This window comes from Amblyomma mixtum, chromosome 2 (genome assembly GCF_055824585.1).
Source record: "Amblyomma mixtum isolate Tamu chromosome 2, ASM5582458v1, whole genome shotgun sequence".
NCBI classification, from domain to species: domain Eukaryota; kingdom Metazoa; phylum Arthropoda; class Arachnida; order Ixodida; family Ixodidae; genus Amblyomma; species Amblyomma mixtum.
The window spans coordinates 34,783,891-34,796,028 of record NC_143013.1 but is presented as its reverse complement, the minus strand read 5'-3'; the positions used below and the strand labels follow the sequence as shown (position 1 = coordinate 34,796,028).

General features: G+C 48.0%; 1 protein-coding gene across 5 annotated transcripts in view; it reads left to right on the top strand.

Moving 5' to 3' along the window:
• LOC149358957 (cubilin-like) overlaps positions 1-12,138 on the top strand; it is a 250,411-nt gene that overhangs the window by 182,466 nt on the left and 55,807 nt on the right. For 3 of the 5 annotated variants that reach the window (XM_089571125.1, XM_089571126.1, XM_089571127.1), the window contains 2 exons: positions 26-234; positions 11,727-11,934. In XM_089571125.1, coding sequence (XP_089427251.1) covers positions 26-234; positions 11,727-11,934 — 417 coding nt within the window. The remainder of the gene's footprint in view (positions 1-25; positions 235-11,726; positions 11,935-12,138) is intronic. The other 2 variants (XM_089571129.1, XM_089571128.1) reach the window with 1 other exon arrangement.

Below are 12,138 nucleotides of genomic sequence, written 5' to 3'. Positions count from 1 at the left end.
CGCGTCGTTCTCTATCCCTGCGCAGCTGCAGCCGCGAATACGTGGACCTGTACACGGAGCTGGCGGACCCCAGCAGCGACCTGATCAGCACGCCGTTCGGGGGCCGCTACTGCGGCCGCGTGTTTCCCCGGCGGCGCATCTCCATGCACCGCACGCTCGTCATCGGATTCTACACCGACTACGAGAACGACACCGCGGACGTCTTCCACGGCACCTACCAGTTCATCGACGCCTGTGAGCGGTGTCTCTCTCTCTCTCTCGATTCTCCTCCTCGCATTTGTTTGTCCTTTTTTATTTCTCGCTGAATAAAGGGGAGCACATCGAGGCAGGCACAATCCACTGATAGCTTTTACTGTTGATCAAAATTTCTTTAAGTTTGGCACAGCGACGGAATCTGCAGCCAACGCTTATTTTGTTTCATCTAATTATTCATCTTCTTGTTAACTCGGGAACAGGACAGAAGTCGTTGCTAGTGCAAATGGCATAAGAACGTGATATAGTGTTTATCCTACTGAAGATGCTCTTATTACTTGGAGTACACGAGAATGTAATTATCACTGAGCTCAAAACCTAAATATCGATTAGCGGCTCACGTCAGGTATATATATAGCGCACGAGCAGGAGACTATGCCTAACTTTCACTCCCTGTTGCCGTTTGAACGTAACGCAACCTAACCCAAACACTGAGCAAAAGCAGGTGCAGACTGCAGAGCACTTCTGTAGAGTAGACGCGTTACTGAGAGGCAGTATATGGGAAGCGAAATAACAGTCGCGTGAAGACCAGACGAAACGAGAAGGAGGCAAAAGGCAAATTGCTCTCGCAAACTGCTCCCATCTCTTCCGCCCGGCATCTACCACTGACAACAACCTAAAATAAACGCGCCCACCCAGGGAGAAGCGAGCTCCTCGGGCTCTGCAGTTCATTTCTCGTACGCCCGTCCACCGCGCTTCTTTTCACTTCGCTGTACGACGACTTCAATCTCTTTCAGCAGCGCCCCCATCTCCATCATCTCATCCGTCTAGCCTCGCTGCGTCGTGCTATCTTTACGCGCTGAAAGCCAAGCGCTAAGCTGCCTGCGTCACATTTCCATTCAGTGAAGCTCTTTTTTCTTCCTTTCACGTTCTCTCGGTCCAGGAGAACACGCGCTGGTTGTTTTGAAAGGCCCTCTTCATTGAAGATGGGGAGCAGATCCCAAAGTAAAATTCTTCGCTCTAATCCAAAACCTGCTAAAATATAACAAAATGCTAAAATATACCTAAAATATAACTAACGGAAGGTAAATCCGCGCAGAGACCAGCGCTGTGCAGGAGATCCAATTGCAATTACTCTTTGAGAGAATAATGTTTACTCCTCTGAGTAACTAATGAGTGTAGCGGCGCCGTCACTCCCCAAGGACTAACCTTGTGGTTCTTTTCTTCCTCTGCGGCCTGAAATCGAATGAAGTTAGTCAAAAACGCTAAAAGTAAACATCACCACCAATACTATCATCGTCAGTCTAGTTGGGTGTCCTGAAAAACAAAGGTCACTCTCGAAAACTCCCAGCTATTTCCGCGTTGCGCCATCCGTGGCAACGTTATTGCTAAAGCTCCCTAACCCCTTCATTCCATGCCTTTGAGACGCTCGCAATTAATCATGCGCTTTCATTATATCAATGTCTCTTTTGACGCTCTATTTCTCTGACTGTTTCCTGTTCGACAAACTGCGTACATGTACCCCCTGTGTTCTTCTTTCCTTTTCTTTAATCTAAGCGAAAATATCTTCAGCTCACGTTTGCGCTCTAAATCTCGCTGATTTTTTTTTTGTCACTCACTAGTACACGTATCCGTTTTTTTTTTTTCATCGCTCTTTGCACTGTTCTTAGGATAAGTTGGAGCCTCTATTTTAACGGTAAGCACATATAATAGTTGGGTTTAAGGTGCGAGAGAATTCAACAAACAGAATCAACAAACGACTAAACACCCGTACGTGCGACGTACATAACGTCATATCCACGATGATACAGGCATTTAGACGTCAGAAAAATGTTCAGTGGGTGTCAGTAAAGGCGTTACTCTCTACATCGCAAGATGGTATAGCCGAAATGTCCTGCATACCAGGGTCATCGTACCGATAAAATAACATCACCTCATAGCTAGGAGTACACTGCCCATCGTCATTGATCCCATGACCGGTGAGACATGATACGTTGAACCACTTACACGTACATGACACCCTTACCCAACACGACCCCCTTAGCAGCTGACGTTAAGTTCCAGTCACATTTCAAGGACGTCGCCTACAGTTTTATTTGGAGGCTGTCTGAGTTGCTCCGTTAAAAAAACTAACAGACTCAAACTCCTCAGTGCAACACCTTAGTTGCGAGGTGGTTGAACATCCATCTGGAGCCCTCTGCATAGAGGGCGACGGATGGATTTTCAACTGCTTCCAGGTTCTCTCTCGTGCAACGCAACCTCAGTGGATCTGCTTTTCTGCATTTCTCTTCGATCTAAAATTATACCGATCTTGGTTGGGATCAAGCCCGCTCGGTAGCCGAACACCGTGGCCTTCGCAGCCACCGTTGCAAGTAGTGCAATTCCGTTTCAGCTCACTCACGGGAACTAGGAATCGTGGCTTTTTCACTGAGCGCGGTATCTACACAGTATATTGTGCCTCTGTAATGCCTCTGGCTACGAGACTCATGCTAGCATCTATTTTGTAGCCTTTTGACACCAGTCCCCTCTCGAAGACTTGATTCTCGGCGCTTGGCCAGATAGTTCAAGGACTCTACAGGCAACGCGAGCGCTCTCTACGCTTTTTAAGTGATATGGGCCTTGACTCGCGTTTGTAATCTTAGCATGTGTGCCTTGTCTTTTATCAGATGCCTGCTCCCATCATCATCATCTCCCATCGTGACCCTCGTTTTTTTCTCCTCTTCCCATTACCCAGTGCAGAGTAGCATGCCAGATATTCATTTTTCAGGCCAACCTCTCTGCCTGTCCTGTCAATAAACCCTCTCTCTCTCTCTGTCTACGGCTACGAGTAAACAAAATAAATAAATAACTTACCTTGTAGCGTGCTATACATGCAATGCGGACTACCTCTAAGTTTGCCATTCTGTTAGTAAACAGACTACAGCACAGTTTGATCATTTCGCTTATTTTTAGTTGCATTATTTATATTAGGAGTAACCAAATCACAGCGAGCGAAGTAACGCCATATTTGTGCGTGGCTTGACGCCCGTCTTGGCTGATCACAGAATGTGTTTTCAATTAGGCGACTCCAAGGCCAAGCTAACTCCCCTGGGCTTTGATTTCTTCCTTTTATTCAATAACCGTACTTTTTTTCTTCGTTAAGAAATCTTTCGTGATATTGTATTGGTTGCGCAACGAACCGGACTACAATGTTCGATTTCACGCCGCAGTTGTTGTCAGCGGATGCCTGCGCTGCCGCAGAAATGAATTGGCCGACCAGACGGATGAGAGTTGCAGCAACACTCATCGCTGAAAGCGCCAAAGGGACCCATTCTTTCCAACCATCTTGATATGAGCGATTCCTCAAAGCCTCGCAAAGTTCCCAGGCTTCTCCATCTTGCTTCTTCTGTTATTTATACCATCCAGTAGAATGCTGGAAACAACGCAATCAAATGGAAGACATCGAGGAAGCCTCTTGCGTAGGGGCATTCTCGACGAACTCAGGAGAAAGTCACCCCGAAATCGTGGTGAAGCCGACCCTGGAACTCACGCCGGAACAGAAGCCGAAACTGAAGCCTAAACTTTCAGAAACATCCGTGCAGCTTTTAAACGTGAAATGCCCATTGAACATTGTAATCAGTCAATGCTCTTGCGAATTGTCGTGTATCCGATTTGTAATCGTATCTTTTTTTCTCAATCTCGCACGATCTCTTTAGGCCACCGCTCAACATGCAATAGTGCGAATCACGCGCCACTGGTCGAGTCAGGGGTCGAACCCTGGGCCTTTCGGCTCTTAGGTCGGTGCGCTGCCGGCATAGCGATCGGTGGTATATAGCTTGAGTTCAGAGGAGCTGATGGATGCTGGCGTTTCGTGTGCCAGATTGTTCGAAGAACAAAATGTACTAGAGTTTTAACGTAGTTAATCGAAGTAGAAGTGCGAAAGCATGTGTTTAGCTTCAGTGGCTCATGGTTTTGCTTTAATGGACAGTCGGCACGTCTGGTGACTGTATTAGACTCAGGTTAAGCTGATCTCACCTGTTCGCGCCTCAGATCGAAGCTGATGAATACGACGATGGGCAGTGCACAGCGCGAGAGTGTGTTGCAGTGCTTTCAGGCAAAAGCTGATCTTTTCGCGCCACCGCGGGTTCGAATCCCAGTCGCTGCAAACGTTTTTATTTATTATTTATTTATTTCACCTCTATGAGGCATCGGTTCGTATGTCGCTGTTGCTTTGCTCTTGGCACAAACCCACATCATCGCAAAATCTTGCTCAAGGTTTACCCATCGGAATAGTGCTTTAAAGAAGCAAAAATAACGCCGGCAGCTTTTTGCCCATTTTCACATCTCAAAATTTCTAAAAAACAAAAAGAAAAAAGCCCCGAGTTATTTTATATATATAATAAGGTTGCCCCTATTCTGCAGCGGTGCGTGCACAGAGGGCGGTGACTAGAAAATCGCCTAGAAATTTCCGTTAGTGCTACTCGATCACTCCTATTCGTCGATCGCGTGTCTGTACTTCGCTTCCTCTAAAGACGGACCCACGGTCCGGTCGAGACAGCAGCGGGAAGTTCACTCTATTGGTTTTTCGGTTCTTTTTTTTTTTCTTAACACTCTGCCGCTTTGCTATTGGCTGGCTTTTTATGACATGCGGATGCAATCACTCTAAAAGCTAAAGTCTTCCCGTCTTATCTTTTTCTTTCTCAAAAATAAAAAAAAGCAACAATCGCGATGCTACTCTTGTCTGGAATAATTCGGTGGGGCCTGTTAGAACAAGCACATGTAACAAAAAGAAAAGATATCAATACAGGGGCAAATGCATCCGACACTGTCTTGGATAGATAGAAACGAAGAGTGTCAGAAACAATTCTTTTAATGCTTTATCCGCCGTATCCGAACGCACGCAGCACAGCCGGTAGTTTCGGAGGCTTCTGCGCGTCAGGCTCCAAACGTGTTCGGCGTGCGAAGCTGCGTTATACGATACAGAACAGGCTGTGCCAAACACACACGCACACACATACACATAGCTCCCCTCACAGCACCCGGACGGTTCGGCTTCGGCTTCCATCTGTTTCCTTGCGGAGCAAGACCACCTTTCTCTAAGGGCTTTATCCTGGCTCGGATCGAAGTAGCTCGCACAGAAGCTTACCCCTTTCACGTCTATATGACATAGATTATATTGGGAGTAGAACAAGAAACAATAAAACAGTCTGCCAGCCCGAAACGTTGGTATGACAGAGAGCGCTCGTCTGTGACGTCTGCGACTCTTAACGCCTGCGTGTATGAAAGACTATCGACAGCCTTCGTTCTCCTTTTGCCGCGCCATCATTCCTGCTGGACAGAGACCAATGGTCTCAATAATGTTAGGTCGTTTAGATGACTGCCTGCTGTCATTGGTGGAGATCTTGCGAGACAGACGTCGCTGTGGTCATCGGTGGACAGAAGATCGAAGCCAATGCAGCATGATCAGACGGCTGTATGTAGGTCTCAAATCTGCTGCGCGTTCTCTTGAACTTCTAATAGGTTTCGCGTGTTTTGTTATTGTTCCTCTTTTGTACTTTTTTTCTTGTTTGGAGCCGACATAGTGCAGGTTTGCTTAGCCTACTGGCCTTTTTTCGTTTTATTACCAACCTCTAACATCACTGCCGCTGCCAGTGCGCAAGAAAAGTAAGAAATTGCAGCCCCCGAAAGGTGTGCACAAATAAACCACTAAAAAAATGTGGTATATATTTTTTGTTTATATATTTTGATGTTTTCCTTATCTCTATGAAATGACGTATGTTGTGCATCCAAGTAGTACGCATTCACGATGTTCCTGCCGAGCTTTTTCTGTTCTCGGTAGGTTTCTGATGGAAGAATGGTGTCGATAAACTTATTCGACCCAAGCGGATTCCCCCTAAAGGCGTATTGATTGAGCTAACAGTGCTCTCGCTTGAAGTTACCGATCAATTCGTCCTCTCTTTTCCAGCTGCCAGTCATCATAGTAGGTTTATTTTCCGGAGTGGCACCTCTAGTCGGCTGGTTTCCTCCACGGACAGAAGAAAGTACTACTGTTTTTTGTTTTTTTCACTGATGTTTGGTTTACTACAAAGCTTTGTATCTGTTCTTTTTTCTTCTATGCCGCATATCTGTGCTGAGGTGTGTTCCTTCGCCGTGCGCTATCTGGATCAGATCTACTTCCTCCTATCCAACTAACTAATTACACTCGGGTGACTTTTACGTGCTAAATAACAGTGAAATGATGCGGCACATTTGCTTCCTCCTTTCTTGTCCTTCTCTTCATCTTTCCTCTTGCGACCCCTTTAGGGGCGCTGCAAAGTTGAGGCTTTCGACGCCCTCAGCGAATAACTCATCAGGGAGAACCTTAAATGCTCTATGCAGGAGACAGGAGGAAAAAAAAGGCGGCAAATGTGTTGTTCGCCTTGTTGCACTCACGGAAGCTCGAGCGGTAGGCGTACGCCTCTAGCACCCGACGGAAGCGTCAGCAATACGACAGTGGTGTGCTAGAACATTGTGATATCGCCAACGAGACTGTGTTCTCTGATTCCCCCGCAGTTCCAGCGGAAGAAGCCATAGAACGACTCGGGTGAAGCCCGACGACAGCTTCGTGCTGTTCTCTGCTCGCCCCTTTCGTACCTCGTCGTCGCTGCCGCCTAACAGACAGGCGGGCTAAAGTTCAAGCGTGGTGCACGCTCTCTCGCGGGCGGCGGCAGCGGCCCGAGTCGTCGCCCGAGGCGGCAGCAGCCGGGGGTGCTTGACGGCAGAGCCGCCCCGCCATCGATCGCTCCCGGATCGGGAGAGGGTGCGACGGAGGCGGCAGGGTAGAGAGGAAAGCGGCACTCTGTTCCCTACGTCCCTTTTCTCTTTCCCTATTCCCTACGCCCCCTCTCCGACCCTAGGGCAATTTATTTTTTGCCTCCAATACACAGCGACTGCGGCGCCTCTACCGACAGTTTCCCGAGCGAACCCGAGCGCCAGGGCGGCCTCTCGCGCCTCGGCGACGGAAGACGGACGACGCGCGCGCCGTTATTGCGTCCCTTTCGCAACTGGGCTACTATATACGCCCATGCCCCGCTCCCTTCTTCCGTTCGCTCCCTTCTTCACTTCTTTCTTTCTCTTTCTCAGTGTCTCCTGGCGCTCTCCATACTTCACGTAATTCTTCCTATGTCTGCCTTCGCCTCCTCCTCCCCTGCACAACACCGCCCTCACCCCCTCTTTTTTTTTCACTATTTTCTGTCCTCCTCCTGGTCCTCGTTCGCAGTCCTCTTTCTTATGTCTAGCTTCCCCCGCTTCTCCTCATCTTGCTTTCTCTTTCGTTCTTCGTTCCATTCTCCTCATCCTCCTCTACCCATCCTTCAAAACCATCGCTTCTTTTTCGTCTTCTTTGCGTGTCTGCTGGCAGTCGCCGCAGCCCCAGACCGTGCGGTCGTGAACCGCTTGTATAAGCGGCGACCGAGGCGCACGAAGGCGAAAAGATTACAATGGGGATGACAGATAGGCCGTTCCCTAACCACCGCGCAGCGAGCGACGCCGAGGAAGCCACACACCCTGCTATGGCGGTGTCGGTGATATTGAAGCCAGGAATCTGTCCCCAGCGACTTACAGGTAATGGGTGGGATCGAGTCTGTCCTCGTTCATGGATGGAGCATTAAATTTCCACCACCATCGCCGCCGTCTTACTGTATAAAAACGCTCGCTTCCTCTTGGAAAAGCCGGGAAAAGGTCACGGGAAGGCGACTGAACAAATATTTTGTGACTGCCATTTTCCCGCTCTTTTTTTTTGTCGCAGCGGATCTCAAGCAGTTGATCTGTTATGAACGCTTTCTACAAGGAAAGCACAGGGCCTTCTTTGCTCGGTGATTGGTCAGCCACGATAGAGAAAGTATTCGCGTATTCTAGTAGAACTCTGTACAGCTCAGTTTAGTAAAAAAGAGAGTCGCAAACCTTCCGTACAGCTAGCAAAATCAGGCAGCGAAAATTTCTCGCCTGAAGTGGAGTGCTATTCGAGTCGGCACAGAGCCTCGGGGAAATGCTCGCACCAAAAAAATGCTATACTTCAAATGGTCGGACCAAAAAAGACGCAGCGATTTGCCATCTGTAACAAAGGCGACGGGCAAATTTGTATTTAATTACAGTTAATACTTCGACAAAGCGAATTTAAACACGTTCCACCCAAGTGCGACTCAAAGCGACTATTCACGGTAAGAGAGCAGGCGAAATACCATTAATATTCATGCAGTTGTCCCCTTTAGGTGATATATAAGCATTTATAAAGTGTTGGACGATAGGATAAGGGCAACGAAAAGCAAATAACTTGTTTCCGCCGGCGAGAATCCTTGCAAAGATTGGTCGTGAATAAAAAACGAAGGAATAGTACATATCGATATAGGTCCTTGACTATAGTGGTTTCAGGTCTCATTCGTTGTAAGGTGGGAACACTGGGATGAAAGGCAAGGAAAGCATAAGATGGTTTGCACAACCGCTTCACGTAGCTGTCTGCCTTGAATTCGCCGATGCGAATTCTTTGTTACTTTTTATATGTTTCGTCCCAACGTTCCAGCAAATTTATCGCTCATACGTTTTGTTACAGACGAGATGAAACGAAGCGAAATCCCGGTGCTCCATTTACGGCGAGCGAATGTACGTACTGTAAACAGAATTAACAACGATGAATTCAACATAAGAAACGGGCGAAATATTTGAGCGAACGAGGAAATCATCATCGTGCGCCTAGTGAGCCATTTGTAGCTCGTGGAGAAGAAATTGATTGACGCCCTGTTATAATAAGAAGCCTGCCTCTCAAAATTCTTTTGCCCAGAAATACGGGAAAGAAGACCGCGAATAACAGAGTACGGAGCGAAAAGCAAAACTGTTTCACTAAAAGGTGTTGTATATTTACTAGCGAGGCAAGCTCAAACGAGCAGTGTCCACATCACTCCCTGCACAAAGCGTAGTCTCCTTCCTGTACCAAAGTAAAAAAAAGAAAAATTGAAAGGCGTTTGGTGGGACGGAAGCATAAAATATGCAACGCGTGTGAAAGTACGCCAGCCTAGCTCATCCGGAATGCGCCACTCCGGCCCACCGCAACGCACTCGTGAACGGTGCAGGAGAGAGGAATTTGGGGGGGGGGGGGGGGGGGGGGGGGGGGAAGACCACCTGCGTCACCGTAGCTCACTTATAAGCAAGGAGGCCTGCCTACTGCGAAATTTCCCAGGCGCACTACTTCAAGGCTTCCAGAGAACGCACAGACGGATACCTTCGCTGCTAAAGTTTTCTTAAGCGTTGCTCAACGTAATCATCTGTCCCTGCGTGCTAGTTCAAGGTCTTTGACCACGAGCAAGCTGTCGACGTCGAGAGAATCTTGTGCATTTTGACTTTCTGCGAGTGAAAGAGCAATGTTTTATTAATAAAGTTAGCAGAAGGGTTGTCCTAACTTACCCCTCTGGCCCACCTGCTATTTAACGCTGACCCTTCAACGTGGGTTTCAAAGAACGCCACAAAGGCACTCCGTGGGACATTTTCCAATACGCGGGGATCTTTATCGTGCTTCGAAGATGAGGCAGATGATCGTTTCTTCGTTTCGCTCAGGTTTAAATGCGGCCTCCTAGGTTAGATATTGAACCAGCGACTTCGGGGACCGCAACCTAAAATAGGGTACCGGTGCTATTCCATTAAAGCGGCTAAGGTGCTATTTAGGAGCCCAGGTTACTTGTTCAGTCTGCTGTGCCGTTTTACCTCGGTGACAGCAGTGCTTCGTCAATCATCCGTAAACTTCACCTCGTTCGTCGTGAACCGGGTAAAGTGAGCTGCAGGACAAAGGCCTTTATTGATCTGCACTTAAATCAGTCTTGCGATTATCGCAAAAACCTGCAGGTTACAGGCTGCCGGAAAGATTCTCTGCCCGGAAGCCTACAGAATTCTTAATCTTATTACCATTCTTGATTTTGCACGTCTTTCACCTACGTCTACATTCCACGTATATTGCCAGGCCATTCAATGAAACATTTCAATGCGGTGGCATTAGAAGGGCCTCTGCAAGCGGAAATGGCGACCGCCTTCGGGCGCGGAGTGTGTTAATCTCGGATATAACGAACATAAGTGTGCCACTTCGGATATAACAAACTTTAGTGTGTCAACTTTGGATATAACAAACCTGAGCATGCCACCACCACTAAATGCTAACGCATTCACACGATCCACAGAGGATCGCCTAGGAGTTTTATTGTCGTTGCTTTTATTGTTGTTGTTGATTTAATTCTGCATAATGACTTCGCGAGGCTTGTATTGCTCCTGAAAGTACAATTATCGATTCGTCATGTCGTGGTTTTATTCAGCAATTGAGTCTCGATCGAAACTCTGGAACATAAAATCTTCAGCTCATCCTACGGAGCTCAGGCGGCAAGGTATGTTCCCTGAACATTCGCCATAATAGCACAGTATATAAACAGCTCAGAATAGCTTCTGGGTGATTTTCGCATCCCTTGGGATTTTTTCGCTCTCTTCTTCAAGCAACCTTAGGTGCTACAAAACATTACAAATGGATGGAGTCTGGAACATAAAGGTTTACTTTGAGCAGCCCACGTTACTTTCCAACTACGCTTCTTCACTAATATCAGCATTGGGTTGCTTTTAGCAGCACGTCCGCCCAGCGGTGACTTCGCTTCGCTTTGTAACAGTCCTTCCAGCGTTATCTCCAGAGCAGAAGCATGAGGCAGGAATACGCGTCACGCCCCTTCTGTTGCAGTAACAGACTCGCTATTTTTTTTCTCTCTCTCACCGAAAGGGCAACCAGGCTCAAAGAATCGCTGAGGAAAAGCAGAACCAACGATAAATAAATGAGAGACAGAAAAGCACCCGAATAGAGGAGAATGTGGTAATTGCGCTTCGTTGCCCTGACGCTTTCCGGGAACGCAGTCCCTTTTATGGGGATATTAACGGCACTTTCGCGTCGCCCGGGTTTCCTGTTGTCGGCGCTGCACTGAAAGCGTCTTCTCACCGGGGCGCCCTCTTTTGCTGCTGCTCTAGTTCTGTACCCTTCTCATCACCCACCCCCCCTCTATCTTACGTTTGTATGTACACAATGCACAAGCGCTTTTGTTGCGACATGAAACTACTTTCGTGGGGACATTGTGTCGAGCACGAAAGACATTCTGAGCATGACGCTTCGTGCCGTTGCTAGCCACGTGCCGAGGCACTCAGCGTTGTAGTTTTGTTGCCGCTGTGTGCTCGCGAATTGGAGAATCTGTGTCCTTGCAGCCAGTGCTACTTGCCTGTGCATGTACTGTCGAACCTCGTTATAACGAAACGGTTTATAACGAAATGATTGATATAACGAAGCAATGATGATTGCCTATGGAAGCTCGGTCAACACGGGCTATAACGAAGGTACGGCTATAACGAAGTAATTGCCGGATCCCTTCAACTTTGTTATAACGAGGTTCAGTTGTATACCATCGTCCGCTTTTTCTCTCTTTGCACATTTTCACACTGTTTACTGCGCAGGTATTTGTACGTACAATTCTCTCTCTTCGTTTCGTCCTCTCCCTCAATAATACCAGCCCGCTTCCTGCTGGGCAAGCCGGAGCCGGGCTCCGTGTGCAGCTTCACCATCTACGGCGACCAGAAGCGCGAGGGGGACTTCTTCTCTCCCACCTACCCGGGCGTCTACCCCAAGAACCTCCAGTGCCGCTACCGATTCCTGGGCAGCCGCGGACAACGCGTGCGCCTCGAGTTCCTAGACTTCGACCTCTTTTACGGTGGCTCTCAGTGAGTGGTGCCCGACCTTTTGTCTCCTCTTGTGGGGACACAAGTGACGAGAAGAGAATGAGGTATATTAGACGAAGAAGACCCTTCCCTTCAATAGAGTGAAGGGTCTTCTACGGCTAATGCCATTGTTCACTGCATGCCTAGGAAAGCAGCAAATGGAGGGAACACATCTCTGAAGCAGATCCGCCACAGAGAGTTTCGCGC